The sequence below is a fragment of the Strigops habroptila genome, chromosome Z (genome assembly GCF_004027225.2).
Source record: "Strigops habroptila isolate Jane chromosome Z, bStrHab1.2.pri, whole genome shotgun sequence".
Classification (NCBI taxonomy): domain Eukaryota; kingdom Metazoa; phylum Chordata; class Aves; order Psittaciformes; family Psittacidae; genus Strigops; species Strigops habroptila.
The window spans coordinates 12,677,300-12,696,295 of NC_044302.2; the positions used below are offsets into that span (position 1 = coordinate 12,677,300).

Genomic DNA, 18,996 nt, shown 5'->3' on the forward strand with positions numbered 1-18,996 from the left:
CAGCTGCTTTCTTATGTTTTATACAACTTGGATGAGGCAAAATAAACCTACCACGAACCACAGGAAGACGCAATGTAACCATCACACTGATGACAGGCTAAATTTAAGTGTTCCAATAGAGACCTTTTATATCACGGACTGAAAATACTTGGAATATGATTTTTCCTACATATTGGAACATGGGCATTTATCCAGCAGAAGGAACCCTGATTCAAGTCAGGTAACTAAAACAAATCACAGACTAGAATCATAGAACCAACTAGCTTGGAAAAAACCTTTAAGATCAACAGGTCCAACCATTACCCCAGGACTGCCAAGTCCACCACTAAACCATGTCCCTGAGGGCCTCGTCTACTTTGGTTCCATCTGAAATCAGAAGGGAAAACAAGTTTTAAACAGGTTAGGCTAGAATTAAGTTAGAACATGGAAAATGGAAAACTTTTTGTTTCTTAATACCAAATCCATGCTACCATGCAAGTACAAGATCCATCCTCCTGGAATGGACAGACAGCGTTCTCCTCTGGTATTAATTTCTCATTACAATTCACTCCATAAAGATGCATTGCCAATGAAAACATTTATACACCATAAATAACATCATCATTGGTGAATCAGACACCACTGCTGGGAAATCTATAATGTACTTTAAATTCTTTTTTCCCCAATACAAAAACCAACTAAACCAACTAAAGCAACTTCTACCCATTCAGAATGAACCTGCCCATACCTACCAAAGGGAATCAAGTCTTTTTATGATATTGAACTGCTTTGGTGAGAAAACTATTATTTCATGGCTTTGACATAGTTGTACGTGCATTAACACCACGACTTTTACTCAGGGACTGCGGTCACCCTCCTGTAAGATACATGAATTGTAACTACAGACATTTGCAGAAGTAGTAGGAATTCAGCTCTTTTTCAAGCGTCATACATAAAGCTTTAGTTTTCAGAGAAGTTACCCTCACAAAGCCTGGAGGAGGTTATGACAGTGCTCACAAATCATTAAATGGTGTTTAAGACCAAAGCCACCAGCTTCACTGAGTGCTGCTATCAAATACGCGATCATGAAAAAGCCGGAACAGCAGGCAATGGTTCCCATGTCCACACAGGAGCTGGACTCATATGATCTTACCAACTTTGTGAAGTTCTGAAGGGGGGGGGGGGTTTGGTTGCAAGGTATGTTGTGCTTTTTAACAGTGTCACACCATACCTGGCACCTGCTGGATGCTGCTTCTGCATCTACATTTATGGGGCGCCAACCAACACATGGTAAAATCTTTCTGTAGCATCTGCAAAAGGCTGTTCCAGTGACTTGCACCGACACGACAGACAGCCCTGCTCACCTTGCTTCAGCTGGGAAACAAACAGTGGAAGCAAACAACGCAAAAGAATAAAAAGTAAACAATATGGTGTGTTTTGCTATAGGTAGTTCTTCAAGGATTAAGAATTTTAAATATGTTATCTCTGCTGTTGATCCCCAATTAACTACTACAGTCTGGTATCTTACCATTTCTCCATGGAGTCAGAGGACTGTCCCCTCTACAATTTTAATTAGCCCTAATACCCATTGTATATTATATTTATATACATATAATACATATAAGTGGAAATACAATCATTTCCACTTCTTGTTATTACAAACAGAAATGCAATACTGCTAAACCACAAGAAAGGGAACTTCTGGGATACACAAAGTTGCAGACTCCTTTTTTAACTAGTGTGTGAAAACTAAGGAAGACACAAAACTTGTAATCATTCTTGACTCTTCTGTTAACATCAGGGATGGAAATAAATTACTTTAAGTAACCTTTGAACGACACTAAGTAATGGGATGAAGTTCATGGAAGAAAATAGCATCAGGAAAAAGTACCAAAGGCACAGTCTGACCTGTGAAACAACTGCTTTTGGAAACCCGAAATCTTGAAGGTGATAGAGGCTGCAGAGGTGGTGTCACACACACACTCATGAAGAGCGTGTTACTAAACTCTGAAGTACTACCCTGCACACTGTGGACATTGTATGGATATTGTAAACCTTTGAAACCTGTACCTCCTCCAGCAACCGGGCAGACCCACAAAGGTCTGCTCTGCTCTCTCCAGTGGCACAATTTGCATAGAAATCACGTTGCACATTCCAAAGCACATGCTGTGAGTCCTGCTCACTGCTCACAAGCTTTCAGGGTGTCTTCTGTACACAGTAACTAAGGAACCATGAAAGCTTTCCATGATCCCAACCATTATGTCTTATGAGGCTGGTACATTTGTTCTGATTTCTCTCTCATGGCTGGTGTAGTTCCCAGCACACTACAGAAAATCAAGGATCACTGAAAAACACCCTTATCCTTAGGAGGATTTACCGGGCTACTACTGCCAGATAGTGGTTTAATCTTTCATTAAAGGTGTGTAATGAAGGAATCCTTTTAACTTCCTTGGGCAATACACTGCAGCCCTTCACCAGCTCACGCCATTAGAGCATCCTCCCCATTTCGTACTGCTCACAGATCTGTCATTCCCAGTATTTTCTGTCGGCTGCAACATAAACACAAACATGAACAGACCAAACCCAGGACATGGTCCTGCAGAATAAACCTCTTCCCAGCCTAGCAGTGAGCCACTGCTTCCTTCTACCCAACTTTTTCGATAAATTCTTCATCTACACTCTCACAGATGTTTTAAAATACACTTTTTTAGGCCTTGCTGCTGCAATCTGCTGGTGAGAAGAGAGTCACCCATAAAAGCCCTTCCAGAATTGATGTATTTTACTATTTCTTCCCTTTTGGCTTGGCTTACAGAGAAATAAAACCAGTTTGACAGAATCACTGTTAATTCATACTCGCTGCAGCTACTTCCTTTATAGTCCAGACTCACAGCTATTACTTCCAGGCACTACTGTACTACAAAGAAACATAGAGCACAAAACTCTTCCTGTTTGCACAGGTAACAACTTTTACTCATCTTTGAAGTGCTGAAATGAAGAATTAACTATCCTGTTCCGAGTAAATAATCTCCTTGCATTTAGGAACAAGTTCCAAACACACTCAAGTGTGAATGTGTTGGAATTTTGCATAAACAAGTCAGTGAGCTTGGTTAGTGCACAGGTATTGAAGAAAACATGTTACTTTACATTGTTTCACAGATACTATACTAAATATAGCTACCAAAGAAATGGTAGCTATACAAAAACTCTACCATGCCAATTTATCTTGTTTTGCTACTAACATGATGTTAACAACCTACTACGTTACCACGACTGCTGACAGAGCATACCGATATACTGCACCTCCTCCCATTTCCAGTACCTTCTAGTCTGTAAATTGAACCCAAGAAGGAGTTCCAGCTTCCTTTCACCAGACACCATAGAACCACGTAGCATCCTTTGATTCCTATCAAGAAACTGAAAAACTAGTTCAGAATCTGTGGAAGTGCAGTCACATTGAAGTTTCACTGCTGCTTGTCCACAGTCAGCATATTCTGTCTAAAAATAACTAAACATAATTTTCTCTCGAAAAACATTTGGGTTAAATAATGTGATAATAACCCAATAAGCAAATGCTGTCACCAGTTCCACAAAACCAAACAAACCACTGGAGAGTCTGGAGTAAACCCCAGTAATTCCAATGCATTTTCCAACTACTGTTAAAATACACTGGCATTACTTCTTATTCCTTCATCAGAGCAGAGTGTACATACTCTGAGCTTCAGCTGTTGTGTAAATACCATGGAGATTCTGACACTCAACAAAGACATTAAGCCAAATATGCCCTAATGTCCTGTGAACTGAGCCATTCATTTTCTAATTTCCTACCCTATTAGATAATTTCCCCTGCCCATTTACAAGTGATTTAAACCCTGCAGTTTCCTTTTTCCCTTCGTCCATTTTTAAGCCAGAACCTTCTACCCAGAACACTGTTCTTAACACCTGAGAAGAGAGAGCCTCCCAGGATTTTCCACCATGAAAAATTCATGCCACTGCACTGGCACTTTGCTTCAAGAGCTCTTAAGAGCTTTTCCTCTGGGACCACAAACCCTTGGCTGGCCAGGCACAGCTCTTCCATTTAGGAGAGCTCTGAGTCAGCAATTCTGGCCAGGCTCTGAAGCACTGTTTCAGTTCCTGAAAGCTCTGGAAAAGAGCTAATTCGATATTCTCAAGCTAATTTTCCTGAGAGGCCAGCAAAATTCCTTCAGAATATCCTTAAGAAAAGATTCCTTGTGGGTTTTTTTTGTGGTCTTTTGGATAGAATTATGTTCCCAGCACTTAAAAGTTTACGAAGAGTTTCTGAACAGCTCTGCTTTAAAAGAATGTAATACAATAAAATCTTTGTCTTACTAAAAAATGTGCATTATTCAGGCAGGTCTAGTGCAAACCCTTTAGCAGACCTGAAGATCTTTGAGCCTTACTTGTCACAGGAGCAAAACCAACTACACTGTAACCCAGAAATAAGTAGGAGGAAACCCACCGGTATTTAAAACCCATATATACCATGGACATTACAAACTACATAGTTACCTAATCTTTCCTATCGACTCCCACAGCCTGCAATCAAGTGGCATAACCTGGCACTGACACAGCTATTGAGACTGCTTCCTTATATGCCACTTGCAGCATACCTGCAATTACTCAGAAATAAAACATTCAAATGCATTTAATGATGACGGTAGTGACATCATGTATTACAGCACATATGTTAATGGTAGGATTCAAAGAAGAGCAAGTGCAAGTAAACAGATGGATCCTCTGATTTAAAATTAAGTAATGTGGTTTACCTGTGGTTCCTATCTCTAAGCTTCTGGGCTGAGAATGGGTTTAATGATTACCTTTTATAACCTCTGTACTTAAGCCACTGCTGTTTCTGCGTATTCTGGTTTCAGACATGAACAGGTCTCACTCTCTAAGTGGCTGCTAAATCTAACGGGAGAAATAAAGAGACACTACACAGAGATTCCTGGACCCGATTAACACCAAGAAAACATAAATAAAAAAAGGTAAGTGAATGTATAACTGCTAAAAGATGACTGATAAAACATTCTAATACATGACTTTAAGGAGAGAAGTTGGGCACAAAGCTGTAATAAAATTCAGTGACCGAGGCCCTGCATTCCTTACTGGGGCAATTTTCCATTCAAGGTTTAATCTTAAAGGTTGGATTCATTATGGATTCCTTTTAAAAATCTTTAACTCAAAACATAAACGGGATACACTAACAGCCCAAACGTTTTTGAGGACTGATACTGAGATAGGTGTCCTGTCAATGTAAAATGGTATGGTTTCTGTAGTCAAGAATTTCTGGATACTAGCTAAATTGCCTAAACATGACGCATTCCTGAATTGCTGTCTGTGTAACTGCAAAACGATCTTCAGCATTCAGATTCATTAATTATAGCTGTAGGTTCTGAGGGGAAAAGACCCTTTTGACCAAAACATCTTCTGAGACTCAGGACCTAATCCCATCAATTTGAAAGCTATCTGTTTACATTCTAATCCTAAACAGATCAAAAAGTTCTGTAGGAGACATTCACCCTGAGTCAACACAGAGAAGACCGTAACTCTTTGAGGCAAAGAGCTGCTAATTAGACAATCATAGCAAACACCACTTGATTTAGCAGACACTTGCATCTCCAAGCAAATGAGACAAAGCCTAATTTAAAGAAGATCAGAAAGAAGTTGTCCTAGATAAGAAAACAGAACAGCTTTTGGGAGAAAGATTAAATCTGTCTGAACCTCTGGAAGAGTTCAAAGGGGGGACTGGCTATAAAACCTAGATTGTTCCAGTAAGGACATCCTCTCAACTGAAGGTAACCTGAGCCAAACATAGAAAGACATTCACTGCTAGGTAGGTATGAGGAAAGTCCACAGCAAGTAGGATGGATGAGGTGAAGTAGACATAACTAATGCCTCCTGGATTTCATCTCCGAGTAGGTAGTTGGGTGGAAAGCCTTTGCCTGTGAGCAAGTGTGTGCGTGCGTATTTGTATTTTCTGGCAATGTTTACCTTAACATTAATATGCTAGATTGATACTTTGTATTTCCTTAGAGATTTCAGCAAGTAAACCAAATGGGTGAAGAAAGCTTGAAGAGAAGAAAAGGAAAAGACGACAGAAAAGAGGATGGACAATCCACTCAGAGCCATGAACCCCAAACAACGAACCTACAAAAGGAGGTAAACCTTTTTCTTTTCCCCCTTTGGTCCGTGGGTGTGCAGGGTCTGGCAGAGGGAGGGTCTGTGCACAAGCATCAGCATGCAAAACCTGCAGTTGTGTCCCAGATCAGCTGCGATGCGCTAGCATCTTGGTAGTGTGGGTGGCTTACAGTTTAGGAAACTACTAATTAGTAGTAAAATAGAATCACAGAATGGTTTGGGTTGGAAGGGACCTTTAAAGCTCATCCAGTTCCAACTCCCTGCCATGGGACACCTTCCACTAGACCAGGTTACTCAAAGCGCTGGTATAAGCACAAAAAGTAAGAATATGTATTCTTTTAAGTCTGAATTATTTTGCTATCTGGTAACTGAAGTTGATCAAGTGAGAGACTTCAGAAATTTTACCTTTTCCTTCCACATGTACTTCTCAAAGGCTGAAGTGGGTTGTTCAGCTCACTGATTCTGGAAGTTGCTAGTGTATACAGCCACAAAATAGCCACTGGTACAGAAAGATAAGTGAAAATGTGCCTCCTCCAGAAAATTACAGATGCTATAGAAATCAGACATGCCACTTGCTCTCGTGAAGGAGTGGAATTCCTCTTTAAACTTAAGTAACATGATTCTTTCACCACTTAGCAGTATCAAGGTAATTCCTGTGCACTAATACCTGAAGCAAGGAGGGGAAAGCAACTGCTGGAAAAACAAACCAACTAACCAACCAAAACAAACCAGCAAATAAACAAAAAAAACTACCAAAGAACCCACCTCCATCCAAGAAATCAGATTTCAGAAGCTTAGAAAATTCAGAAGTACTCAAGTGCTCATAAAACAATTCCAGTGTTTAATCAAAGACTGGAAAGGGGATGCTGACCTTAGATTTGAGCCCCACATAATCCAAAGGATGGTTTAATACAGCAAATACACAGGCATGCAGAGTCCAAATAACTGTACTTGTGGGAACAGGAGGACTACGCCCCACAGGGTGCGTGTGCAAGGAAAGGAGAAACTTCAGTTTCATGTATTACTTTTTAGAAGTTGTATGTTGTAAGCTGAAAAAGTCACTAACGACAATTACTATAACTGCGTTATACTAAGAAGCAATTATTGAATTAACAGAAGTTACTTTACCAAAGTGTCTCATTTTATTTTAAGGTGGGCCTCATTAGTGGAATCTGTATGATTGTTGGAACAATTATTGGTTCGGGTATCTTTGTTTCTCCAAAATCAGTACTTGCCAACGTGGGAGCTGTGGGTCCTTGTTTAACCGTCTGGGCAGCCTGTGGAGTTCTTGCAACCTTAGGTAAATGAATCAACAAAGGACTTGCATCTTTGGGTAAATCTTTGTATCTACTGTTTCTGCATACTACTCTCATTTCACAAATTAGCCAATAGCACCTAGACCAAAATAAACATATCCTGGAAAGTGTAACAGTACCCAGGCAAAGGAAAAAAAAAAAAAAATAGGGTATGTGCTGTTTATAAGATAAATGAAGCTTTTTAAGACTGCAAATCACATTTGCAGCTCATTTTGAAAGCAAGTCTTAATTTTGCTTACTTCATCCACTAATAAAGACAAGACTTTCCTACTTAAATCACAGCCAGTGAGGCACTCACTGGCAGTGACCTAGGTACTTCTTCTGTTTTCCTTCTTGTGAATCTAATTCTATTATCTGAAAATTTAGCACCAAGCACCTCAAAATGAATTTCAAAAAGGTAACCAAAAAGGGAATTCCATGGGCACTCTGTCAGGTACACAATGTACACAAAAATCCTTTAAGAAAGATGCCAACTAGAAGTATCACTGTGCTCCAAAGCTGACCTTAGTCAACATTTTACTTTAAAATTGTGCAGCAAGTCTATTTTTCCAAGTTTCCCAAAGGTAGGTCAGCCAGTGCAGCTGTCACTTAGATGCGTCTTATAGCATTGGTTTCTTGAGCAGAAATCTAATATGGAATCAGAATGTTTGTACTTTTTTTGCTGATGTCTTAAACACCAATAGTAGTCAGTTCTGGTCTGTAACTTAATAGTTTCAGTGTATTTTTTTCCAATTGCTCACAAGTACTTAAAATTTTATTTTGCATATACAGTAAAACATACCAAAGCATGAATAGAGTAATGATGCATTGTATGTGTCTATTTTCTTAACTTTTCTACCTATTAAGAAGTGATAATCTGTTTTAGAAAGTGTGTGAACTAAGCCAATAACCAACGCTTTCCTTGTTATTCAGGTGCACTTTGCTTTGCTGAGCTTGGTACAATGATCACAAAATCTGGGGGAGAATATCCTTACCTTACGGAGGCCTTCGGCCCAATTCCAGCATTTTTGTTTTCTTGGACAAGCTTACTGGTCACCAAACCCAGCTCATTTGCAATCATTTGTCTCAGCTTTGCAGAATATGCATCAGCTCCTTTTTATCCAGGTTGCGATCCACCCCAAGTAGTCATCAAGTGTCTTGCCGCAGCTGCCATTGGTAAGATTTTAAGAGACAAGATTTTTAAGAGACAAATCAGTGCCTGACTCAGAAAACTGTTTTTCCTCACAATTTTAAAAGTTATCCAAACATAGTATGTTAAAAACCCTTGTATCAATACTATAGAACAACAGCAGTAGGGAAAAGTAGTATCGTAAATAAGGCGGGGAGAGGAAAAGGGGAAGGATTTAATAAGCAACTTTTCTTTCAATTCTGACAAATTTAACACAGAAATTCATGAATATGTATTTCAGTGATAATTACAATAGTGAATTCACTGAGTGTGAAGCTGGGAAGCTATCTCCAGAATTTTCTCACGGCTGCTAAAATGATCATTGTCACAATCATTATTGTAAGTGGAATTGTTCTCCTCGCACAAGGTAATTAAATACACTACTTGCAAAAACTATTTTAGCTTCTTCTATGACATTTAACAATTTCCCACTGACAGAGACTGTGCAACAATAAACCTCTCTTTATTCAGAATTTTAGTTCCAGATCTCTTGGGAACTATTTTCTTTTAGAGAAGGGGCTGGGTGGGAAATGCAGCACTACAGATCAATTAATAAAAATTGGCATTAATTAATTTCAACTGTCAGAATGTTTCTTCGTCTGGTGGAGATTAAAGGAATTAATTTCAATACTGACCAGTAATCTATGTCTTATTTGCAGGAAAAACTGAAAACTTTAAAGATTCTTACAAGGACAGTACAATTTCTTTTGGAAGTATTGCCCTGGCATTTTATAATGGACTCTGGGCATACGATGGATGGTAAGGTGTCTTTACTAGCCTTCATAGTTACAGTTTAACAGGCTGTAACTGGTTTACTCTCCCCCTGTACAACTCAGATGTGATTTGAAAAAGTTAACATCTGACTTGTTATTAAGAATCTCTTAATGAATTCTGGAAAAAGAACAAAAACCCCCAAGTTCCTGTTTATAAGGGCAAGAAACTATACTAGATCCTGAAAGGAGCTGCTGCTTTTCCGCTGAGGGTACTTAAGATACTGTGGTAATGAGAATATAATGTAAATAATAAGTAATATAAAGTTTAATGCTACTGTGTTAGGCCAAATAGCCTTCCCAGAGCCCCTACAGCTTACCCATCAAATTCCACTTCTTGTGAAATGTAGTGGTGTCTGATTAGTACAGAAGGACATAAAAAAAGGTCAGAATTCATAAGGTTCAACTTACAATTATTATTTTTTTTCAATTTTCATTTGGAATTAATGTAAAAACATTGAAGTCTTCTTCCCTAAGAAGCTTTCAGTTTTAATTCTCCACATCTGTTTATCCATTATCTACCATATTAGATTTAAGAAAACACATCTGAAAATATTCACAGGTATCAATGAACTTAGGTTTACATTTATGCTCTACATAAGGCATTTATATTTAGTATCCAGAAGAGTACTTTCCAGAATTATTTTCAGTAAGGATAAACTTACTGGCAGGAATATTTAATCTCTACCACAGCCCAGAGAACAATTTACACATTTCACTTCCTGAAACTAAAGGGAATGTCAGTTGGTCTCAGACACTGCTGGCATAAATCTAGTATCAAGGTCTGATCCATTAGTGCTATTCTTAAGCGTTTAAACGGTAAAGGTTTGCATACAGACCTGTGTTTTGGAAGGACCCGAGAACATAACTCTCAACTTCCAGCAGAGCAAGTCCAAGGTAGATGCTTTATACTGAATTTCTTTTTAAATGGATTACTCTTTCAGGTTCTATTTCCAACTCAGGCATTTAAGTCTGCTAATTCAGACATTCACCTGTTTTAAGGGGGCAGGGAAGCTGGTGCCTAAGTAATTATTTCAGTATATAACCATCAGACACTGATGTTTGAAGATTGGCCTGTTGAATTGTAAATACCAACTCCTCACACTTTCAGAAGTGGAGAAGCCAAAATCTTGTGTCAGTCTCGTCTACACACTCTAGCAAAAATTAGTATTTTGAAATTATAATTCTGATGGGTGTAATCCTTAAACAGTTTTTCACCCCCGTTTTCTAGACAACATGACTTTTGGGACCACTGAAACGAGCAGACTCACTTCAGTCCTTGCGATGGCTATGCTTGTGCTTTCATTTGAAGAGACTCAGACATTGCAAAGCTTTAGGTTCAAAGGCAATCCTGCAAATTTGAGACAGTGTCTGCCAAATTTTTGTTTTGTTCTTCTGGGATTATTCTACTCAAGAACTAAGACAATCTCATTTCAAAATCTCAGAAATACTTCTAAAACTGCGAGGAGGAGGAGATAATGGAGGGATAGATTGTGAATCAAAAGGCTGGTATTTGGATAAGAAGCTCACATAGGTTTTTGGCCTGCAGTTTTATCACTTAAAAAAAAAAAAAACAAAACCCAAACCCAAAAACCAACCAACCAAATAAAACCAAAACCACCCCCCCAACCTTCTCTGCCGCCCTTCTAACTGCAAAGGTAAAAACCAATAACATAGCAAGTAACACCAGACTTCATACTATACTAGCATTTCAACACCTGACTGCTAATAATATTGTATGAATGCTTCTCCTTCCAGGAATCAACTCAATTACATCACAGAAGAACTTAGAAATCCTTACAGGTAAAAACCATGTAGGAAAGCAGTGTTTCTAGTGACAAAAATTGAACACTATTATTTCTATACAAGCAGGCATATATTTTGCCTTGTTTTTTAAAGCAATGGTTATTCAGTTTGAGCACTTAATAGAAAAGCTTCATAAACTTTGCATAAGTTTGTATTTTTTCTTTTTTTTTTTTTTTTTTTTTTTTTTTTTTTTGAAGTCCTGATTTCCGTGACTCTACAATAAAGAAATGTAAATACACCTAAAGAGCATACGGGGAAAAGTAAGAGTCCACAGTTTACTATGACAACTCTACCAGTGATACAGCAATGCTGATGGAGTCTTACTTTTGCATCCTTTAGAAATCTACCGCTATCTATAATTATTGGAATCCCCTTGGTTACAGTTTGTTACGTTCTGATAAACATTTCATATTTCACCGTAATGACTTCAACAGAACTCCTGCAGTCCCAGGCAGTTGCTGTGGTAAGCCACTTTATTTTGTAATAGAGCATCTGGAGAAGGCTGTGTGCATTAAAGTCATGACCAAAAGGAACCTGTAATTTTTCTTTAGGATACAATCAATTTCTAAGCTGTCGGTGTCCTCTTTATCCCCATCATCCACTGTCATTTCTTAATCTATTTCAGTGATGCTTAAAACAGTACTTATGTTGTGTCCCAAGAAAAAAAAAAAAACAAAAGGAAGCAAAAGTAATGCAGTCTGCAGCTAACATTTTGTGAACACTGCAGCACAGAGGTTGATTGTTTTCCATAAGCACCAGAAGATGGAAGGAAAAATAACACCTGGCTGATGCTTTGCCCTTTTCAATGTTTCCAGTATTTCTGAGAAACAAGCACATGCAAAAATGACAGATCAAAGTTCATCATGCTGGAGATACCAGCAAGGAGACTGTAATTCACTTCCTCCTTTGTTTTTCTTTAACAAAGCTAAGAATTACCCTTTTTCTATTACTGCAAGACATACTATTACAGATAAAATCAAAATTATATATATTTCTAAAATCTTAACACATGTATCTGTCTCTGCAGTTCCACCCAGTAAGTTTTCTGTGGGAAAAGATTTCATGTGTGTCAATTGCTGAGATCATGCAGCAATTTTTCCTTAGTTTTTGGGTAAAACAAGCAGTATGTCCCATGCATATCAAATGAAGTGCAGCACATGAAGTACATGAACTTAGAAATTCTTAAGTATGTTAAAAAAAAGTCAGAGTGTTAAAATAAGTCTATTAAAATGCAGAACTTTGGTGCATTTCAACATCTTGTTTGCACCAAGAGGTACAGCAACGTATATATTGACTTAAAGAACTCCAATATACCACAAAATTTACAATCTAACCACCACGCAGCAGCTAGCACTGAGCTTGTCAGACTAAATTAACAAAATCAGAACTGCCACTGAGCATCACAAAGGCAAACAGCAGGAGTGCACAGTGTAACGAGGTCTGCACATCTGAAGGTAGACTTCTTGCTTGGCACTGGTGTGTTCTACCACTGGACAAAGCAGCACTGATATTACTCTTAACGCTTGTCCTGCTACAAAAGGTTAATTACCCTCAACTAAAATCCCAAAACCTGTCAAGAAAAGTTTGATTTCAAATTCATTTACAGTACTTACATTAGCTCTAATCCATCCCGCAGAAGCAGCCAACGTACCATGGCAAAGGTAAAAACTGAAGTGTTTCTGAAAGACCGTGCCCTTCACTGGTGATCCACAAGGCCCAGGCTGTCATGCTGTCACTGCTAGTGTTAACTCCTTCCACGTAAGCTGAAATAGCTCATCCATGCGTGGCCATCTTCCTCTTCTGCAGGCATCCCCAAATCAGGTGTCAAAACAGAATCTGTGTTTATTTTTTTACATCTGTCTCCCAGTGTTTCCTACAGATGCTGCATCTCAAACACGACAATATTCTACTCTATAGTGGCTCATGACTTAATCCAGGTCTTCAACTGGCAAAACATTAATAACTACACAGAATATACAACTGATGTTTTTAATGGTGACATACTTCAGATACTCATTTACTGTACTTCTAAAGAGGCTCCAACATGACTGAATATACCAAATGGTAAATTGAAATGACAAAAGTGATTAATTTTAATCCCATATCCCAGACATTTGGAGATAGAGTCCTTTATCCAGCCTCTTGGATAGTTCCTCTCTTTGTGGCCTTTTCTACAATTGGATCTGCCAATGGGACCTGTTTTACTGCAGGCAGGTAAGCTCCCATCCCAAATACCTTAAAATGAGATTTTCTGAAGGATGGAAAGAATTCTATATACAATTATGTACCTACACACAAAGATACATTCTTCTGATCCATACGTAAAAAATGTAATTAAACAGTATATAGATTTGCAGGTACTTCTTAATTTTCAAAAAGAAACTGCTGATGCAGGTTTAGAAAATTAGAAAGTAAGGTCCCTTCTTCTTCATTCAGCACGTATAGCACAAAATGCTTCCATTTAATAAATATTTAAAATTTCAAATCCATCTGAATACCACAGGGCTCTAAAGACAAGTTTTTTGACAGGTTGCCAGCACAGCTTTTTGATATGACGCAAATTAGAAAGTAAAATATTTAAAAGGATGCAGTAGCTAACTTTTCCAAAATAATTTTAAATTTAATATGCAAATTAATGATTCTGAAACTAGTTTGAAGTTCACTACTTTAATATTGTTTCTGAATTGGTTTCAAATTCACTGCTTTATTTCACCAGTAACACTAGTTACTTCTCTTATTCCAGCTTACTACAACATTTTTTAGATCCCACTGCATATCAAGGGAAATATAATGTATTTATAGTCAGGTACAGTCACGCAATAAAACATAGCTGAAAATAAGTGTACTCTATTTTTTTTTCTTTTTCAGGAAGAAGTTAAAAGTCTAGGTGTTACACTAACTAGATTGCCTTGTTTTTGTTTTGTCAGACTTGTTTATGTTGCAGGTCGTGAAGGGCACATGCTAAAGTTGTTATCTTACATTAGCGTCAAGCGTTTAACACCAGCCCCTGCCATCATATTTTATGTAAGTATATATATTTTACGTACAGAAAGCTTATCAACAATATTTTCTAGGAATACATGCTTCCACAATTTCTTACCTGCGGTCTTGACACGTATTTTTGACTACCTAGACAAGAAAATTACTAAATATGTATTAGGACACCCCCCCCCCCCCCATATATTAGGAAAAAACCTCACTATATACCCACCCCCAACTTCTTAATTTGAACAGTTTCACTGCAGAATTGGATTTTAAAATCAAAATGTTGAAGAATTCACAGCATGAAAACAAATTAAGAAATTATTACTATTAGGCAATATTAATTTCACATGATGCTAAAAGCAATCATCACCCTATTTCCTCCCTGTAAGAATACATTTACATGTCACAAAAAATATACTCAATACATTTTAAAATAAGTCTAGCATATCTTATTTTTATTTTACCCCTTTATTTTTAAAGTAAACCAAGGTAAGTTCAAAATTCAATTGCTCTGTTAACTCCCAGTAACCTTAATAACCTAAATACGTATTTAGCATCTTCACTTACTCCCAAGATGCACAGTCAACAACAGAACAGATTAATGCATTCAAATTTTAAATCTTTAAAGGTGCTGCAATACAATTACACCCAAATGTCTAAGCAAAAGCGTTCACAGATCATCACACTCTGGAACACTGTAAACATACACCCATACTGACACAAGTAAAATTCAGCCTTCTTTCTTTTATAGTAGACTATATTAATTTTTCTTTTCATTTTTAGGGGATCATTGCTATTATTTATATTATCCCCGGTGACATTAACACACTCATAAATTACTTCAGTTTTGCAGTCTGGATATTTTACGGTTTAACTGTCCTTGCACTCATTGTTATGCGGTTTACAAGAAAGGACCTCAACAGACCAGTCAAGGTAAGTTCAACATTCAAAATGGTTTTTCCTTCATTCCCAGAAATAATCAAACATGACCTCATCCTGAATATTTGGATACTTAACAACATCCTTTTGCCATGTTTTCCGGAATGGGAAACTTAGTCAGCAGACTACCACTGAAAGAGTACCCAGAATAAGACCCCAGGTCTTTTCACTTGAGTCAGGGCCCCAGATACATTAAAATGCAAAATTTTACACTTCTGTTTGCCATTTAGGCAAAGAGATCTTGGTCAACAGTTTAGGAGAAGAGTTTTCCCTATCCTTGTTCTTGCTACTCTTTCAACTGCCCCATCTATTGCTAGAAATTTGAAAAGGAAAAAATGCATAAGGTAATGAAATTATTCTTCTTCCATACATGCAAATTTTGTAATAATAGCAAAAGAACAGACAAGTAATTTTATGCTTCATATATTACAGATACCCATCATCATTCCAGTCGTAGTGACATTAGTCTCCATTTTACTGGTACTGGCACCAATCATCAGTGAACCGGAACTGGCCTATTTGTACTGTGTTTTATTTATAGTTAGTGGATTTATAGTTTATGTACTTTTTGTTCACTTTAAATTCAACTGGTCCCAAAAAATATCAAGTAAGTATACCTCACATAGCCAGCTCCAAATTCAACACAATACTGCTAAGCTTTTGATTATTTGTTGTAATGAAGCTCATTAAATGGTCCATCCCATCTAAATCATGACTGGGGTGTGGAAAGGAGGGTGTATTTTACTCCTTCCTTTGAAAAAAAGCAATGTCTGACTTCAGGAAAAATTAAACTTAATTTAGAAAAAAGCAATACATCACTGTAGTAGCATGAAGAAACTGACTTAAAAGGAACAGAACTATTTTATCTGTAAAGTTAGTTCTTCGATTGTCTGTATTTCAAAACATTGCTTTAGCCATTAACTAAGGATTAGCAGACATACATTCTCATGCCACAAAAGACCGCTTTTGAGTTCAAGTTAGCAATTTCACTATACTTACTAAAGACAATGTTAACAACATTTAAGACCACAAATAATGACAGTGCAGCTGAGTAAAGTGACACCTGTAAGAACCCAGCGTGATCATTTATAAAATGGTTTTGTGTAGTCTCAGGAGGAACTCTTTGCAATTATCTATGGAAAAACAGAATACACAAATACTTCTGAAGAGGAAAGGGGAACCAGCTGAAGAGGGCAGAATTAGTTCTAAAGACGTGAAAAAAAATCCATCACCTGTCACTCCTACCCCCGTATTATTAAATGTTATGTAATTACACAATCACAAGTATTGTACTCTAATGCAAGTCTAGAAACTGTAGAATATTGTAGCTTGAATCTTCTTTTTATTCTCCACCCCTTTTCAGTTTGAGATATGAATACAGAAAAGACAGACAACTACTCAAAAGGATCATTTTCTCACTTAGGAAAATGTCTGAATAGAAATACTGTTCTCTCGTAAAACCTCTAACAGTAACTTTTCTCCCCTCAGAGCCCATCACTATGCACCTTCAGATGCTTCTGGAAGTTGTTCCGGCAGAGGAAATTACTGAATAGAGTATTTTTTATGTTGTTTCTGAGTGGTTAAAGGAGATTCACTTGAGTTTTGCACACATTTATACTTTCTAAAATTGTGTTCATACTGGTCTACTGTTTTTGCAACACTTTAGTACTTGAAAAATGTTAAATATGTAAGAATAAAAGATTTCTGAGCCAGATTACAGTGTCCAGCAGAGCAGTTTTCATTTTTCACTAGTATGTTACAGTATCTTGTTTTCTGCATTGAAATTATTCAAAATAAACAAGGGTAACTTCTCAATTATGAAGATGGCAAAAACTTACCAGCAGCACTGTCAAGATGCTTTTGATCACACTGAAATAAGCAAAACATTCAACAGGCTCCAGAGGAAGGACAGAAGTAAAGTAAATCAAGGGTAACTGTTCTCAGTTTTCTCATACCAAGCATTAGCTATCAAAAAACTAAAGACTGAGGAAGTGAGAATCAAATAAAAATGGGAAGCACAGCTGACAGGAGGAGGCTGACTTTATTTTTTTAATTAAAACAATTATCCTCAGCATGAACATGACTTTACAAAGGTAACTTCATCATCCTAGAAACACTGTTCAGTAGCTGATGAAAAAAATACAAAAATAGATACTACATTAACATACAGATTTAAGACGCTTTTGCTTTCCCTGCCAAGAAAGTATAGACAGATTCTAGGTAACAGATTCTTTGTAACTCTGTGCAAATGGATAAAGAAAGGAATTTTATCATGTCACTTACCAGTATTTTGATATAATTAATTTGGGAAAGACTTTATACTGAAAATACAAGTCCCTTCAACAACTTCTAAGGACCTTCATACTATTTAATTAAGTGACAAGTTGTCAAAGAACAACAAAACTTGTGAAGGAAAATACCCAGCCCCATCACTCTATTTTTCAATGAGGTGATTTGACAGTCTTCTGTTTGCACCACAACACAGAGCAAGACCAAAACAGAGTTACATTAGCTATTTCCCTAAGTACTTTTCCAACAATTACAGCTTTCCAAGTACCTGTATGCAGGTGAAGCTTATAATTAAGCTCAGTAGTCATCAGGTTCCTCCAACAGCACTTTTTTTTTTTAAACCATACATTAACAATTACAACTTTTTGTGTCACATGGTGGTTTTCCACTGGCATCAACAGTACTCTTAAATATTCTTAAAGCAGCAGCTTTATTATATGCTAGTATTAGAAAAACTGTCAGCATAAACATATTGATACAGTCCTTCTCCTGTTCTTGAAGTAAAGGCATCCCAATGTTTCAGGCTTCTTTAAATAAACACGTAAATTCTCATCTCTATGCTGAATCATCATATAGTCACATCAGGGAAACCAACATGCTTTAAAATCTAAAGATGCAAAGAGATGAAGATCAGATTAATTTATTACACATTTCTTTTACATGGCTACTTTACTGCAAGATGTTCTCGATGTGCACAAATGTAACAGTGAAAATTATTTACTGGAAGATGGTATATTAACAGCCAAAACCTTAGAGCTGAACAGACAAGATTTCATTGTTTATTTGCACCGTAGAAAAGAGTTTCAGATAAATGAGAGGGAATGAAATAAGAGCATTCATGAGAAACTAAAATGTCAAACAAATACTCAATCTACTGTCACAGAAGCTGTGCAGCAGTTGGTTACTACAGTGAACTGCACCATACAATCTTTGATACCAAGTCAACATATTTCCAATGAAGTAACAAAAATTGCCATTGGAGTTGCAGCATAACTTCTTCATGCAGAACTGACAAATGTGAAGTTTGCCAACAAGGAGATACTGTATGAATAGGAGGAATATAGCAGAAACAACTGATTCAGATTTTAAAAACTTCGAAGAATTTGAAAAATTACTAACTACAGCTAACACAACAAATTCACTCAAAGTAAACCAGAAGCTCTGTAATTACTAATAAATTAGACCCAAGCTTCATCTTTAGATTTTACTGTTTAGACAGCACACTTGCGTTAAAGCCAACGATTTTAAAATGAAAGCACCAGAACATATACACAATGTTCTTGAAAGGAGTATTTCTTCAGGTTCTCAGAGCCCAAAGGTAAGTAGTTTGTTCAGTGGTTTCCTCCTAAAATTAAGGACAGTTCTGCAACCTATATGTTTAATCAATTTTATTGGAAATATGAATGCAAGAGACTGTTTTGAAGAATAATTCTTATCAGAGGAAAAAGACCTGTCTCCAAATTAGTCATCACTTTCTGTTCCACTGACTTCTGAGGAGTCAACCAAATCTTCTGATACTGCACCAGTGCAGTACAGTTTTTTAGTACCTAGAAGTAATTAATAAAGTGTAACATTTATAAAGCAAGAA

At 37.1% G+C, this 18,996-nt stretch overlaps 2 protein-coding genes across 3 annotated transcripts in view; one reads left to right on the forward strand and one right to left on the reverse strand.

Moving 5' to 3' along the window:
- Positions 1-4,862: 4,862 nt before the first annotated feature.
- Positions 4,863-16,833, forward strand: SLC7A9 (solute carrier family 7 member 9). Of its 2 annotated transcripts, none has more exons than XM_030512597.2 (13): positions 4,863-4,982; positions 6,031-6,156; positions 7,288-7,435; positions 8,364-8,606; positions 8,861-8,986; positions 9,279-9,378; positions 11,148-11,192; positions 11,535-11,658; positions 13,306-13,409; positions 14,123-14,219; positions 14,964-15,113; positions 15,552-15,726; positions 16,608-16,833. In XM_030512597.2, exons 2-13 carry the CDS (start codon positions 6,052-6,054, stop codon positions 16,670-16,672), a joined length of 1,482 nt encoding a protein of 493 aa, XP_030368457.1. In that variant the 5' UTR covers positions 4,863-4,982; positions 6,031-6,051; the 3' UTR covers positions 16,673-16,833. The 2 variants fall into 2 exon arrangements, with proteins under 2 accessions (XP_030368457.1, XP_030368456.1); XM_030512596.1 differs by lacking the exon at positions 4,863-4,982 and adding an exon at positions 5,828-5,912.
- Positions 16,834-17,747: 914 nt separating this feature from the next.
- TDRD12 (tudor domain containing 12) overlaps positions 17,748-18,996 on the reverse strand; it is a 33,376-nt gene continuing 32,127 nt past the window's right edge. Inside the window, exons 28-29 of the mRNA XM_030512590.1 lie at positions 18,859-18,955; positions 17,748-18,015 (exon numbers count right to left, since the gene is read on the reverse strand). Of these exons, the coding sequence (XP_030368450.1) occupies positions 18,870-18,955 (86 nt within the window). The 3' untranslated portion in view covers positions 17,748-18,015; positions 18,859-18,869. The remainder of the gene's footprint in view (positions 18,016-18,858; positions 18,956-18,996) is intronic.

What these genes read in the sequence shown, in the direction of transcription:
- SLC7A9 (XM_030512596.1), top strand. Translation starts at nt 5,889, where the DNA reads ATGCCTCCTGGATTTCATCTCCGA. An exon ending in TGGAGTTCTTGCAACCTTAG is followed by an intron (nt 7,436 to 8,363) that starts GTAAATGAATCA and finishes CTTGTTATTCAG; the next exon opens with GTGCACTTTGCTTTGCTGAG. An exon ending in ACCTGTTTTACTGCAGGCAG is followed by an intron (nt 13,410 to 14,122) that starts GTAAGCTCCCAT and finishes TTGTTTTGTCAG; the next exon opens with ACTTGTTTATGTTGCAGGTC.